Source organism: Solanum pennellii, chromosome 6 (assembly GCF_001406875.1).
Source record: "Solanum pennellii chromosome 6, SPENNV200".
Taxonomy (NCBI): Eukaryota; Viridiplantae; Streptophyta; class Magnoliopsida; order Solanales; family Solanaceae; genus Solanum; species Solanum pennellii.
Genome location: NC_028642.1, coordinates 8,088,830 through 8,105,546, shown reverse-complemented (window position 1 = coordinate 8,105,546; position 16,717 = coordinate 8,088,830). Strand labels below are relative to the sequence as shown.

The window sequence follows — 16,717 nt, the reverse complement described above, 5'->3', positions numbered from 1 at the left end:
TCGGATTACTATGCTAAAGAAGTAGTATTTCTAAATATAGTTGTTTATTATATTAAAATAGTTATTTAATAATATTTATCTAATTTAGAAAATTAAAAAATAGTTTTAATTTTTTGAATCTATTTTATCCTTGTTTTAATTATTTATTTAATACATTTTTTCAAATATTAAATTTAATAAAATTAAAAGATAATTTAATAATATTACTCATTTTATCTAATATTTTTAAAGGAATGTGTCAAGTTAATAATAGATAACTATTGTTGGATAGAGAGAAATTGTCCATTTTATTAAACTAAGAAAATATTAATTAAACATTTTCAATATTATTCTTGTAATTAATTATTTTAAAAAGTGTTTATATTTGTTTATAAAAAAATAATTTTTTTTTACAGAAGTAAATTGATAAAGTATTTTTTGTATTTATAATTTCTTAGTTACGATATAAAATGGATGGAGGAAATATTAATGGTAGGAGGTTAGTCGTGTGAGTGTCTTCACTGTTGACTTTTCCATTTGCTTATATTTATTGCAAGTACCAACTAACTAACATTCCATTATAATAAAAGCATCCTTATTTATTTTTTGCTTTCATTCACTTAGCTTTAGAAATATTTATTTTATTATATACAAGTAGCATCTTGTTCATCTAAAGTGTAGTGTTTTCCAGTTTTCAGGGTAATACAGAGACCAGAATTGGGTCTTTTTTCATCTTTATTACATGATGAAGTGTGAAGAGAAGGATAAATCAATGGCTGAGGTGTATGATGAATATGTTAGAAGTAGTGTTTGTGAAAGAGTTGCTATTCAAATTCCTCAGGTGAAACACCAAACAAAGATGCTCTCTGATCTCTTATGCTTTCTTTTCTTGATTTTTGGTTTGGGAACTAAGGATTATACACTTGTTATTTATCTCTTGATTTGTTTTCCACTAATTCGATTGAATCCACAGACAGAGTAATGAGTTTTTTTCATAACTACTGCAGTTTATGCTGCTGCTATGGAAGCGGAACTAGGTGGGGTTTCATGGGGTCGTTTGATAGGATGTGTTAGAAAATCTAATTTAGTTATACACCTAATTAGTATCATAGGGTGTGTCACTAAACCATGTTATTACCAATACATGGACTATTAGAACTACTCTAATATATCAAATTGGAAAAGAAATAGTCCCAGCATAACTAATTGTTGAATGCTCGTTGATGTTAGGAAGCATATATAAACTGGAGAAAAATGTGAAAAAAGCTCCTCTTATAACCTTGATAGAAATTAAAAATATCACTTATCCATTGAAAAGCATTTTTGTGCGGGAGTTTTTCTTTCTGTCTTGTGTTTAGATGATGTTAGGGAGATCTAATCCATAGCGCCTTTTTCTGTCAAGTTCTGCAGTGGTGCTTTATGGGCTTCTCTTGTCCACTGTAAATCCGTTCGTGTATCAAGACAATTTTGGTATAGTAGTCATAGTAGTGTATATACACCAAACTGCCTCGGTGTCAGATCACGGATTTGTATAAGAAAGTTTAAGATATGTAAAGACATTTTGATGCACCCAACGTTTTTTAAATTTTGAATCTGCGTCTGCTTCTTCTGAGATATCTTGCTCATTGCTTCTTAGACAAACAATGCCACCAAAATGAGATGCTACTTCAAACTAATATGTCTGTTCTGTCATATTCCATTGCAAAAGGCATACAACATCAACTATCTGTTTCTTTCAAAACTGATCTATTGGCACTTATTCTCAGCAGAAATTAACTGCATTCGAAATGTTTTAAGTTTTAAGCAAGTAGTTGTCTTTGTATTCGAAGACATATTTCTGTTATATTTCCATCCAGCTTGTGAGTATTCTTTAAGGATGCTTGGATTGGTATGATTTCTAATTGTCACCTTGACATGCTGTCTAACGGTCTTGATGAGCAATGGTTCAGGTTTCATAGAATGAGTTACAACGTGTTTTTTCCTTTTCAGGGCAAAAGTTCCTCAGGGATTACTGAAGAAAGTGAACATGCTAAGCAATGGAAGAGACCAAATCTATTTGTGGAGATACCTTCCAAATCATCGGATGCCGCTAATCAAGAGTCTGTGCAAGTTAAAATGCTTTCAACACCCACACCTACACCAAAAAGGGTGAATTTCCTTTTGACGCCTAGTCCTTCTAATTCGAGAGTAAACGCTTTTCCTAGTCCCTCCTCATGCAGAGGCAAATCATCCATCAAGAATCTTTTGCCAAGACTTAGCTTCAAATTGCGTAATATGAATTCAGATACAGAAAAGGCAACCTTACCAGATTCAGATACTTCAGCCATGGTGCCGCAAGAGAAGGTGTCTATACCAAGGTCATGGTCATTCACTAAATTATTTACACCACGTGTGAAAAGGACGTCATCTTTACCCGTTACACCAATTGATCATTCAAATCCGGAGTCTGCTAGTGGAAGTATGAGCAGAGCTCTGACATTTGGTGTAAGTGCTCTGTACAAAGTTTGTTTATTTAGATGCTGTTTCTTTCTAAACATTTGCTTATTTCAAAGCTCTGTACATCTAGATGGTGTTTCATTTTAAACATCATTAATGTGAAGTATATGCAGAGTCCAGTGAAGAGTTCTTCCATGCTGAAGGACTTAAGTAATGATTTTGCACTCAACAATTTTGTTTAATAACTTGAAATGTGATCTGCTCTTACTGTAGCCAAAAGAAACACAACTGCGCATTTCTCGATCCCTTTCTCTACCGGTCATTAACAAAGATCGACGCACTAGGAGAGTTGAATCTTTCTTTCGAGTCATTCCTTCAACCCCTCAAGGGAAGGATGGAGATTCCACAGTTCCAGCTAAAGTATCTGGTAAATAATTGTTTATATGATCCAAGTAATTATTTGATTTATGTTAGAATAAGGTAAGAGTCCTACATTGGTCGGGAAATGAACGGGTGGTTTACTTATATGGACTTGGGCAATCCCCTCCCCTCATGAGCTAGCTTTTGGGGTTGTGTGAGCCCATGTGTCATATCTTTACAATTTATAAGCAATCACATGCTCCGCAAGGTCACTGTACTTGAACACTTTCTGATAGAAAGATGCGATTAGGTTTCTTCCATTATGAAGTTAACATATGGTGAGCATATGAGCACCACATGTACATGCATGCTCCCATTTTTATCTAATCAATGTGTTATTTCTCAGAAGATGAAGAGCCAAATGGTGAAGATATACCTGAAGAGGAAGCTGTTTGTCGAATTTGTCTGGTTGAATTATGTGAAGGTGGGGAGACACTCAAGATGGAATGCAGCTGCAAAGGTGAACTTGCTTTGGCTCATCAAGAATGTGCTTTCAAATGGTTCAGTGTAAAAGGTAACAGAACATGTGATGTGTGCAAGCAAGAAGTTCGAAACCTGCCTGTCACACTTCGTCGCCTCCAAAGTGCAAATGTGAGATCTAATAGTTTTCAGCACTTGGAAATAAACGGATACAGGTGAGTGTATTTATTCTTTTCTTTATGAGCTAAGAAGAGTGAAGACCGAGTATCTTACCTGCTAAACAAGTATCCCTCCAGCTCAAAATAGAAAGCAGTGTTGTTCCCTTTCAAATGGTTTTCTGTCTATCTCATTATTCGGAATTTTTTGTAATATCATGTCTCTTCTAGATTCGTGTTAAAACGAGATACATACATAAATCCAGCTTAAGCATGCTGATCTCGTAGTTCTTGGTCTTATATTAGGTGCTCCATCTTATTTGATTTCCCAATTTAAGCCGAATACTAAGATTACACATTGAATTTCTGATAGTATATACATAATAACAGAAGTACTTAGGAGGATCATTGAAATAAGCAAGAATAATATTTCGATGGGAAGTAGTGCACTCGATTTTAATGATGATAACCATTTGATACATCTACTATTGACTCACAACATGAAATTTTGCACAGGGTATCACAGGAACTACCAATTCTTGTCATTGTCAGCATGCTTGCCTACTTTTGCTTTCTTGAGCAGCTTCTGGTAATTTAGAAGTATTTTCAATAAAGAAACGGTCCGTCATCGATCTCGTATTGATTTAGTATTGTCCCATCTGCAGGTCGGATCAATGGGTACAGGTGCAATAGCAATATCAGTTCCCTTTTCTTGTGTACTTGGTCTGCTTTCGTCTTTGGCGTCGTCAACCATGGGTATGTCATCTTCTGCTCAGTTGGAACATTATAAAAACTTTGATCAATTGAAGTTCATAGATATATTTCATAACAAATGCTGGTAGAATATCTTAAGCTCATATGTGTTTCCTTTTGTATTCTGACAAAAAAAACATTTTTTTCTAATTTTTTGGTAGTGAAGAGAAGGTTTGTTTGGGTTTATGCGTCGATTCAGTTCATCCTCGTGGTATTCTTTGCTCATATGTTCTACTCCTTGGTAAGTAATTCTAATTCCTAAATGTGTAGATCTGAATGAATTAGGGACACTACGTCTGATCAAGATTCCAAAGGTGGATGCAAAATTTGAACTCGACATCTTCAACCTTTAAGTTGTTATCACTATCATGAGTTCATGATTGAATACTTAATGAAAGTTTGATAATTTTTCACTCATATATTTACATTTTGTGTTAAGAATTCAGTTGATCCCATTGAATAAGGTTAATCCGCTTCCAGTTGGACCTTAATTATAATGTTATACGATACATTTTCAGGTTCATGTACAAGTCGTTCTTTCAATTCTTCTGTCAACATTTGCTGGCTTGGGGGTTGCAATGTGTGGATGTTCCATACTTATAGAGTTCTTTAGATGGAAAAGGCGGAGACAAGCCTCGTTAGATCAACATCAGAATTCCCAGCTGAATCAAACAGAAATACCGTCCCACATAAGTACTCGTCAAGATTATCAAGTGGATTTAGAAAATCCAGGGACAGTTAGTAGTCAATAAAGCTATAGCAGCTTATAAGGCATTAAAAAACACAGTTGTTGTGGGGAATGGCTTGTTGTATATATCTCGAAGTTACTCACCCTCCACCGGGAAATAGAAAAGTTCATTGTACTGTGAAAGCGTGGAAAGAAAGATTAAAAGAATCCTTAAAAAGCAAAAGAAAAGATGTGAAAAGCAGACATGTTTTAGTACACAGTTGTTGTGGAGAATGGCTTGTTGTGTATAAATAATGTTGCTTAATCTAAGAATGAAAGATAAGCCTTTGCCTGGGGCGGAGGAAGAGTGTTGGCTGTGGATTTGACTGAAGCTAGTAACTTTGGTTCAAAATTTGCATTTTTCTTAAAAATTCGTTGAATATTTACATGTCAAAGAAGTATTAAGTAGAACTGAGTAACTTGAATAGAATCATAAACTTGAAATCTTGACTCCGTCTGTCGTCCAGAGAGTAAAGGAAGAAAGTGACATCTTTTTGGGATTAGTGGAAGCATTATTGGATTACTATCTGTCTGCAACTTTCTTGTTTGAAGATTGGGCCATTTGTTTCTTTAGACTGCCATTTTGCTAGTGCTATGTTGACTTTAACTCTGGACAGGACATGTTCCCAACTTGAGGATGCAGCAAGTGACTTATGTATGAATTTGTACAATTGGTTTTCACCTATTTCACAATTCAGTTTGCATATGGATTTAGATCCTAAGTTTTACTTGTGTCAATTGATGTTCACTTTCTACTTTCTCTTTCATACCATATGCATGGTAAGAAATAGGTGTTGATATTATTAATAGAGACAAGTAAAACTTAGGTATCACCCACAATACTCTACTTGCATAGTTTAAATCAAACTCAATTATATCATTTCATAACAAATTTTAGGTGAAATACATAAATGGTCCCCCTAAGGACATATTAGCAAATGACACGTTTTTTAAGGATGCAATTTTTTATACACTCGATGGCGCTTCGTGCGGTATTTAGTAAAATTTAGAAATATACTTTTAAGAATTAAATTGAAACAAATGAGAAAATTTAATTTGCTTTGAGGAGCAATTTTTTCTGACATATTAACAAATGATACCAAGTATTGAATTATCAAGATAAGTTGAAACACCATTAAAATTTTTTGGGAAAAGGGTCAAATACCCTAAACTTTTCGAAAAGGTTTAAATATGCCCCCCGTTTAAAGTTTGATCCATATATACTCTCGCCGTCCAATTATTGGTACAAATATGCCCTTATGGGCGTTAGTTGGCCACCTCAAAATATCCAGCGCATTTTACTTTTCTTTAATTGCCCAAATGGATTTTCCACGTCATTTTAATATTACATCGTGGCATTTATATTTCAAAAGATAAAGGGTCAAATATGCCCCTAAAAATCCGACCCATTAAACCCTTTTATTACCCATATTTTATGGTTCAATTATACCCCTCTTTTAAATAACTTATCCTACCCATATCCGACCCAAAACCCATATCCCTTTTCCCCCAAAATAAATTAGGGGAAAATGGATTTGTTAAAATCAGCAACCTGACCTTAGTGAACAATGTTCTCATCTTTCATGGAACCGATGGTGTATTCGACTATCAATCTCTTCTTGATTACATAATTAGAGCATTAAGAAAAGACGATTCACTGTTGTTGCTAAGTTGTTAATTTTGACTTCCGTTTCTGTTGCTTGTAACGATATTACTTTGTTCTCACAACAGATTCTGTTACAATTACCGTCACCATGTTGTTCTCCGAAGGTACCGTTTTGGGATCTTGCAAGAAATGCAAAGGCTACTATGATTTTTCAAACTATTTGCTTGATTCTGGCCGCTTGTGCCTTCTCTATCGTCGGCGACAATGGACATCCATTATCCGGAAGAAACAAATAACGATTTTACCACCAATTTTCTGTCAACATCTTCGGCGATAAAAGAGATCCATTATTCGAATGAGATAATTAATGGTTATAACTTATAACTCCAGTGTTCAGTCTTGTTCGCCGGAAAGAATGGAGTTTCGCTATGAATCTCCTTACCTTTTAATTGGTGGGGATGGATTTGGTTAGGTGGACATTTATGTGGCATTATAATATACACATTGAATGCGACACCTCATTTTGTTAATAGGAAGGGTAGAAGTGATTCAATAGTAAGAGGTAAAGGATAATTTTCAGCTAAAACATAATGAAGAATATATTTGATCTATTTTAAATGTTTTGGGGGAAAAGGGATATGGGTTTTGGGTCGGATATGGGTAGGATAAGTTATTTAAAAGAGGGGTATAATTGAACCATATATGGGTAATAAAAGGGTTTAATGGGTCGGATTTTTAGGGGCATATTTGACCCTTTATCTTTTGTAATATAAATGCCACGATGTAATATTAAAATGACGTGGAAAATCCATTTGGGCAATTAAAGAAAAGTAAAATGCGCTGGATATTTTGAGGTGGCCAACTAACGCCATAAGGGCATATTTGTACCAATAATTGGACGGCGAGGGTATATATGGACCAAACTTTAAACGGGGGGCATATTTAAACCTTTTCGAAAAGTTTAGGGGCATATTTGACCCTTTTCCCAATTGTCATTTTGAATTAGAATTGTCTAGTCAAAATAAAAATAAAAATAAATAGGACCATAATCCTATTTTGTGATATTGACTTTTCATTTTTTACTAAGGACATTATATACATTTTAAATTTGATCAAGACTAATTTATTTAAAATGGCGAGTTTAATGAAATAGTACAATTACTGTTGCGGATGGCCATGTAATCATTTTAAAATTTATTTAAATATAAATTTACTAAATTGTTTGGATTATATTAAATTAATAAATATATTAGTCCAAATAAATATTATGGATTAATATAATTGATTTAATTATTTAGATTCACATAAATATAAATTTGATTAAAGTCCGCTCTATAAAGCTCATATGATATTTCACTTAAATCTGATTGGTCGAAGGTAGTCCTATTCCAATCACAACTCCTCTATTCTAAAACTATAAATAGGGGTTGCATAATTCAGAATAGAGAACCAAGAATTTTAACTTCTAGAGAAAGCTCGTGGATCAAAAGTTGCAGATTTCTCTACAAGTTCAAGAATTAAAATATTCAAGTTTCAAGAACGATCAAGATCACGAATGATAAAGATCAAGATCAAGGCTGCCGGATTCAAGATCAAGCTCGAAGCCCTTAGATTCAACTAGAAGTCAAGATCAAGATAAAGTTCAAGTTCAAGTTCAAGATCAAGATAAAGTTTAACATAAAGTTCAAGTTCAATTCCAAGATCAAGATCAAGACAGAGATTAAGATCAAGATAAATCCCAAGTTCAAGATCAAGATTTAAAGCGCTTGAATTTATATTTGAAAAGGCGAATTCAGAGGAACCATAAAGATTGTAACACTCGCACTTGAAATAATAAATCGATTGTTGCTATAACTCTCCGTTCCTAATTATTGTTTTCTCGACGTGAACTTTATTGTCTACAATTTCTGGCACGCCCAGTGGGACAATCCCTACCTCTCATCTCAACTTTTCAAGCTTAAAGAACATCGAGATGAATTCTATGAAGAACAAGTCTCAATCAACTGCCTCTAAGGCCATTAGCTCGAAGTTCTCTACTGTAGTTGAAGACATTTTGGGTGTTACCTTTGGAAGTTTTGGAGTTGTTACAAGGAGCAAAGCTACTATGCTAGGACAACAAACACTTCAAGTGTCGTCCGCGTCAACTCTAATTTTTGGGTCTGCAACTCCAAGAGGATCAACTTCCTCCACAAATGCTTTAGAAGGGGAAAGTAGTGTTGCTGAAAAAAATAAGAAGACCTTAGCTCAACTTGAGCAATCTGGTTCCAAGAACTCTACGACAAGGAAGAGCTATGATTCAACCGGTGAATCATATCCTCCTACATCGTGTAACGTGAGTCCACTGAAGATCAACTTACGCGATAATCCATGTTACTCTCCTACATTTCCAATGATTATGCAAACAATGGTGACTGCTGCTTCTTCCCCTGAGGAACAACTCGCAAATCTGGAAAAGTTGGTTGAAGGATTAACAAAGCATGTACAACACCAAGATATAGAATCGATAAGTTGATGGATCGAGTGGAAGTACTTTTAGATGGAGAAACGATTCATGCGCCTGGAAAATGTGTTGAAGTTCAAGAGATTGGAGATCCTGCGAAGAAAGCACCGCTTGTTCCTGAGATGCCAGTTTCTTCCAAAGGAATGATCCCACTCGAACGCTTGAAGGAGTTCATTGATATCACTAAAGATAAGTATGAATTCTCTAACAAGTCCTCTCATATGTATGCCAGACCATACACTGCAAGAATTGATAACTTCAAAATGCCTGCTGGTTATTAACCTACCAAGTTTCAATAATTCGAGGGCAAAGGAAATCCAAAGCAACACGTTGCATACTTTGTGGAAACATGATATAATGTTGGGACCTATAGAGACCACCTTGTCAAGGAGCTTGTCCACTCTTTAAAGGGAAATGCCTTTGATTGGTATATGGATCTCGAGCCCAATTCTATCGATAGTTGGGAACAACTAGAGCACGGTTTTCTCAATATCTTTTATAGCACAAGGCGTACAGTGCGTATGGTAGAACTCACAAATACTCGCCAAAGAAAGGATGAACCAATCATAGATTTTATAAATCGGTGGAGGAACGCGAGCCTGAATTGCAAGGATAGTCTTAGTGAAGCTTCTGCGATAGAAATGTGTATTCAAGGGATTCATTGGGAGCATCTTTACATCTTACAAGGAATAAAGCCGAAGTCCTTCGAAGATCTCGCTACTCGTTCCCATGATATGGAGTTGAGCATGTCCTCCGCTGGGAAAGATGTGAATTCTATCCATGATCCCCGCAAAGGAAGAGAAAAACAAGAGCCAAGAGAAGATGGAGCAAATTTGTGCCCAGGGGTGGCAACAAAGAATCCATGAATGTTAATGTGTCGCCTGCGAAGTTTACTACGAAGGAGGGCACGAAGCAAATTGTGAGAATGAATCTTCAAGCACGTTCGAACCAAAAGTCGACTTTAAGAGAGATGCAAGAAAAGGAATACCCCTTCTTGGATTCTCGTTTCTGATATTTTTGATGAGTTACTAGAGTTAAAGCTCATTGAGTTGCCTGAGATGAAGCGACCTGATGAAGCTGGTAAAGCTGATGACCCAAATTATTGCAAGTATCATAGACTTGTAAGTCACCCTCTTGAAAAATGTTTTGTCTTCAAGGATAGAGTGATGTGATTGGTTAGAGAAAAGAAGATTGTCCTTGATGAAGAGAAAGCTAGTTCTAACCAAATATCTGTCACATTCGGCTCACTCGATTCGGTCCAAATATGTGTCTCTGAAAAGCATAAAGGAGACTCATTAGAAAAAGAGCAATCTCAAGTTGATACAGATGCCGATGAAGGTTGGATTCTTGTGACTAGGAGAAGACGCAACAACTCAAGCTTACGAAAGGAGTCATTAGAGCAACCAATTAGATAGAAGATGGTGAAGAAACTGGGGAAGCAAAATCAATCAATTGCCCAAACAAGGAAAAAGTAGAAGTGCATCACTACCAGAAACCCCGATATCCTGTAACTCTAGTGGAATTCTTACCAAGTTGGTTGCGCACAAAGTCTACTCAAGAAAATATCGAGGCATCATGTTTTAATGTTGATAAAGAAGAAATAACAAAGGTGTCTCCAACTGGCCAAGCAGAAGGAACAACGACAGAAGCCTCACCAAAAGTGTCTCCTAGTAGCAAAGAAAAAGCAACAAGGGAAATCTTGTCAATAATCTCTCCTTCATCTTTTGAAAAGTCTATTGAACCTTCTTCTCAAGAAGCACATGTATGTGATACAAAAATCACATTCACAGATGATGATCTTCTCTTTGCTGAAACATTACATAATCGTTCTCTGTATATGGTGGGTCACGTGCTAGAGAAGAAGATAAATAGAATCTTAATAGATGAAGGATCTGGAGTCAACATTCTGCCTATCCACAAATTAAAGGAACTCGGCATTTTGACTGAAGAACTTAGTGAAAGTTGTTTATTGATACAAGGGTTCAATCAAGGGGGGCAAAGGTCCATAGGCTCTATTAAATTAAAAATTCAAATGGAAGATTTGCGATCAAGCGCATGGATGCACGTTATCCATGCAAAGACCTCATACAATATATTGCTTGGCAGGCCTTGGGTACATGAGAATAAGATCGTTTCATCTTTTTACTATCAATGTTTGAAGTTTCTTGAAGGCAGAATTATAAGGAAAATTGTTGCGGATGATAATCCTTTCACTGAAGTTGAGACACACTTTGCTGATGCAAAATTCTATTTAAAGGGTTATGTTGTTAAAGAGGCAAAATCCGATGATGTCAAATCAACCAAATCTTACAAGATCATGAGCAAAAGAGTTGATCCGGCCACTGGAAAGGCGAAAGTTAACACTAAAGATTTTTGTCCTAATCTTACTGAAGGGAAGATCATGTCTCTAAATAAGAAACTAACTTCTGGACTTTGCTATGTTCCAAAACAAAAGAAAGAAGAAGTCAAATCATCTCACCTTCAAGAAGACACAATAAGAGGACTAACTCTTCCTATCAGACAGATTGATGCAATAACCTTGTCTTCAAAACTTCCTGGAAAAACAATCACTCAAAGTCAGGTGCGAGTTATGGCACTACCTATGAAACGCACAAGTGAAGGTTTTGATCCTAATGCTGACAAGTTATTTGTGAAGGCCACATACAACCCCAATGAGCCATCAGTGTTAGGGAAACTCCTATAAGAAGATAAAACTAGGAAGGCACGTGAAGGTTTAGGCTATATCCAACCACCATTGGTTCGCATCTCCATAAGAAGGGCAAGCAATAATCATATAACCTTTGAAGATGACGTCATTGTTCCCAATAATAGGCCTTCCGCCTTTGATCGACTTGGGGAAGAGACTGCAGGAACTTCTATGTTTGAGAGGTTAGGTCCATTGAAGAATAATAACAAAAATTTAAGAAGTTATCTAAAATTTACAACGCCTACTTCACATTTAATTTGAAAGGACTTTAGAAGTTTGATCCCTTCTAAAATGAGGCGACAAGTAGAGCTTGTAGTTTCGTTTAAAAAGGAACTTAAGGCAAAAGTTCACACTGTGGTTTACACTAGGGAGCGCGAGGAAGATGAAGAAAGTGTAGGTTCATCAAATCATGTTACAATCCAAAGTGAGTACGATTTTTTGCCTTAAATGAAGATTGATAAAGAGTTAGAAGATATTGTCTCGTGTTGTCATATATCTGTCAATGACAATGATCCTTTGGAAGAGAAAGATGTTGGAGATGCTCCACCGGAACTTGAAGAAGGAGTAAAGACCACGACAGATCCTTTGAAAGAAGTTAACCTTGGCACTTATGAACACCCAAGGCCGACTTACTTGAGTTCTTTTCTAGAAGTTGATGAAGAAATCACTTATATAGACATACTCAAAGAATATAGGGATGTCTTCTCTTGGAATTATAAAGAAATGCCTGGATTGAATCCTAAAGTAGCGGTTCATCAGTTGGTACTCAAAAATAGTGCTCATCCTGTTAAGCAAGCTCACAAACATTTTAGGCCAGATTTGGCTCCTTTGATCGAAAATGAAGTTAACAAACTCATTGAGGTAGGCTTTATTCATGAGGTCAAATATCCTACATGGATTTCAAGTATTGTTCCTGTGAGGAAGAAGAATGGTAAAATTCGAGTTTGTGTTGACTTTAGAGATCTAAATAACGCGCCTAAATATGAGTTTCCTCTTCCAATTCTAGAGTTGATGATTGACGCCACCACTGTTATGAGGCGATGTCGTTCATGGATGGTTCTTCTGGCTATTATCAAATCCGCATGGCACCAAAGGATGAAGAACTCATCACCTTTCGCACACTGAAAGGTATTTATTGCTACAAGGTGATGCCATTTGTTTTAAAGAATGTTTGTACCACATATCAAAGGGCTATGAAAAATATTTTTGATGACTTGCTCCATAAAAATGTTGAATGTTATGTTGATGACTTGGTGGTAAAATCGAGAAAGAGGGGTGATCATTTGAAAGACTTAAGAATGGTGTTTGAGCCGCTTCCAAGATATCAACTAAGGATGAAACTGTTGAAGTGTGCCTCCGGAGTTACTTCTGGAAAGTTCCTTGGCTTCATTGTGAGACACCGAGGAATTAAAATCGATCAATCCAAAGTTGATGCAATATCAAAGATGCCTGAGCCTCGAAATATTCATGAGTTAAAAAGTCTTCAAGGAAAGCTAGCTTACTTGAGGAGGTTCATCTCAAATCTAGCAGGATGATGCCAAACCATTTGGTCACCTCATGAAGAAAGGTGTTTTTAATTGGGACCAAACATGTAGCGATGCCTTTAAAAGTATCAAATTGTATTTAGCAAAACCTCTAATTTTGGAAGCCCCTATACCTGGAAAGCCACTGACTTGTTAGCTCAAGAGAATAGTGAAGGAAAAAAAAACTCTCTTTACTACTTGAATAGAACGATGACACCAAATGAGTTGAAATATTCGCCAATTGAAAAATTGTGTTTGGCGCTAGTCTTCTCAATTCAAAAAGTGAAGCATTATTTTCAAGCTCATGTTGTTCGTCTTATTTCTAGAGAAAATCCCATCAAGTTTTTTATGTCAAAACATGTCCTTAGTGACCGACTAGCAAGATGGTACCTCCAATTCCAACAGTTTGAGATCATGTACATCCCTCAAAAGGCTGTAAAAGGACAAGCATTGGCGGATTTCTTAGCAGATCATCCTATACCGAATGATTGGGAGTTAACCGATGAACTTCCCGATGAAGATGCGATATTAATTGAAGCTCAACCTCCTTGGAAAATGTACTTTGATGAGGTTGCACATCGTGGCGGAGCTGGTGCTGGCGTGGTGTTCATCACTTCGCAAGAAGAGATTCTACCATTTTCTTTTACTTTGAAACAATGTTGCTCTAATAATGTCGCTGAATACCAAGCGTTGATACTTGGACTTGAAATGGCCTTCGACATGAATAAATTACATTTACAAGTCTCTGGTGACTCTCAATTGGTGATTAATCAAATCTTGGGAAGTTATGAGATGGAGAAACCTGAATTGCGCCCTTATCATGATTATGTTCAAAAGTTGATAGGATGGCTTGGATATGTAACCCTTCAACATGTGCGTAGAATAAAGAATAAGAAAGTTGATGCATTGGATGCTCTATCTTCAAAGCTAACCGTTCCTGATCAAACACAGGTAACTGTCTGTCAAAAATGGATAGTACCACAGCCAAATAAGGAAGAATATACTGAAAATGAGCTTGATTATATTGTTGTCGCTGCTGAAGTCGTGAAGGAAGATTGGAGAAAATCCATTATTAACTACATGTGTTATGGGATACTTCCAGAAAACCCAAGGAGAAGGACTGACATACGTCGTCGTGCACCTCGCTTCCTTTACTACAAGGGCACATTATATAGGCGATCATTTGAGGGTGTGCTATTACGATGTTTGGGAGAGGAAGAAGTGATTCAAGCTCTGCAATAAGCACACTCAGGAGTATGTGGATCACATCAATCTGGACCGAAACTTCACTTTCACATTAAGAGTATGGGGTATTACTGGCCAACAATGGTGAATAATTTCATAGATTATGCCCGGAGGTGCGATGCTTGTCAATTTCATGCGAATTTCATTCATCACCCGCCCGAAGTATTTCACCTAACCATCGCATCTTGGACATTTGATGCTTGGGGACTGGATGTTGTAGGACCACTACCAAAGTCTTCTGGTGGACACTTGTACATCTTCGCAGCAACAGATTATTTCTCAAAGTGGGCTGAAGTTGTCCCCCTTAAGGAAGTGAAGAAAGAGAATGTTGCAAATTTTATCCGAGTGAATATCATCTATCGTTTTGGTATCCCTCTCTACATAATAACTGACAATGGCAAGTCATTTGATAACAAGCTAATGAACAAGATTTGTGATCTTTTTGACTTCAAGCAACGTAAATCTTTTATGTATTATGCTACTGCCAATGGTCTTGCTGAAACATTCAATAAGACTCTATGTAACCTGCTCAAGAAAGTTGTCTCCATGTCCAAACGAGATTGGAATGAAAGAATGGAAGAAGCTTTGTGGGCATATAGAACGACATACCGCACTCCAACTCAAGAAATACCATATTCACTTGCTTTTGGAGTTGAAGCAGTCTTGCCACTTGAGTGTCAAATACCTTCCTTGAGACTTGCTATTCAAGAAGGGCTCACTGAAGAAGAAAATGCTCGACTGTGTCTTGCTAAGTTAGAAGCACTTGATGAAAAGAGGCTAGAAGCCCAACAAAACCTTGAATATTATCAAGCTCGTCTATCTCGTGCTTTCAATAAGAAGGTTCGCTTGAGGTGTTTCCAAGTTGGAGGCCAAGTTCTCGCAGTAAGAATACCCATCATTACTTCGCACAAGTCTGGGGAAAAATTTACCTCAAAGAGGAATGGACCATATGTCGTACAAGAAGCATATCCAAATGGTGCTTACAAGCTTGTTGATGTTGATGGCTTAAGGATCGGTCCTATTCACGCCAAATTCCTAATGAGGTACTACCCTTGAAGTAAGATGATTCTCCTTAAGGTACGATCCTAAACTGTGTGTCACTCCTGGCCCGCAAGAGTATAAACTGTGTACGGCACAACAAAAAAAAAACTCAATCCCCCAGAACTACATTCTGACTTGATCCTCTTCACTGAGGTACATAGGCTCTTAGAACCATATTCTAAGTTCAGTTGCATGAGTGTCAAAAAAACACATGTTCCCACTTGATGTCACATAACAATTAAATAGATAAGTATTCTATTTTACCTTTTGTCTCATCAAACTTTAGACTTGTACGAAGTATTGATTGGTCAATAGTTGGGGCAAACCCTTAAAAAATATATGAGTTTCGTCATGCTTGAAGTTTTTTTTTTTAAATTGAAGTTTTTTTAAATCATCTAAGTATACAAGTTGAAGTCTTCAAATCTTGAAAGTATGCAAATTGAAGTGTTTTGAATCTTTAAGTCTGAAAATAAAGTCTTCGAATTCTTTTCTGCAAGATGAAGCCTTATAATTCTTTTCTGCAAGTTGAAGTCTTCAGATTCTTCAAGTCTAAAAGTTGAAGTCTTCAAATTCTTTAAGTCTGTTAGTCTTCAAATCCTTCAAGTATTGTGAGTTGAAATATGTAAGTCTACGAGTTGGTGCCAAAAAAAAAATCTTTTAAGTCTCTAAGTTGAAGTCTTTAAACTCTTCAAGTATGCAAGTTGAAGTCTTCAAAATTTTCAAGTTTACAAGCTGAAATCTCTAAATTCTTCAAGTCTGTAAGTTGAAGTCTTCAAGTTCTTTAAGCGTGCGATTTGAAATCTTAAACTCTGCAAGTTGAGTTCTTAAAATTTTTCCGCAAGTTAAAGTCTTTGAATCCTTTAAGTCTGCAAGTTGAAATCTTCAAATTATTCAAGTCTGAAGGTTGAAGTTTTCAAGTATTGCCACCTTTAGATTACCTTTCTGAAAGCGGGGATTTACATCTATCCGCTTTCGCCTTAAGAACACCATAAAGTTACCTTTCTTAAGGCGGGGATTTTCATCTTTCCGCTTTCGCCATAATTATACCATAAAGTTACCTTTCTTAAGGCGGGGATTTACATCTACCCGTTTTCGCCTTAAGAATACCATAAAGTTACCTTTCTTAAGGTGGGGATTTACATCTATCCGCTTTCGCCTTAAGAACACCACGAAGTTACCTTTCTTAAGGCGGGGATTTACATCTA

General features: G+C 36.3%; 1 protein-coding gene across 3 annotated transcripts; it reads left to right on the top strand.

Moving 5' to 3' along the window:
* Positions 1 to 558: 558 nt before the first annotated feature.
* On the top strand, positions 559 to 5,604 carry LOC107021113. Of its 3 annotated transcripts, none has more exons than XM_015221707.2 (8): positions 559 to 820; positions 1,969 to 2,463; positions 2,689 to 2,842; positions 3,185 to 3,470; positions 3,927 to 3,999; positions 4,076 to 4,166; positions 4,325 to 4,404; positions 4,682 to 5,604. In XM_015221707.2, exons 1-8 carry the CDS (start codon positions 722 to 724, stop codon positions 4,913 to 4,915), a joined length of 1,512 nt encoding a protein of 503 aa, XP_015077193.1. In that variant the 5' UTR covers positions 559 to 721; the 3' UTR covers positions 4,916 to 5,604. The 3 variants fall into 3 exon arrangements, with proteins under 3 accessions (XP_015077193.1, XP_015077194.1, XP_015077192.1); XM_015221708.2 differs by having other exon boundaries at positions 3,182 to 3,470; positions 4,330 to 4,404; positions 4,682 to 4,923; XM_015221706.2 differs by having other exon boundaries at positions 560 to 820; positions 3,182 to 3,470.
* Positions 5,605 to 16,717: the final 11,113 nt, after the last annotated feature.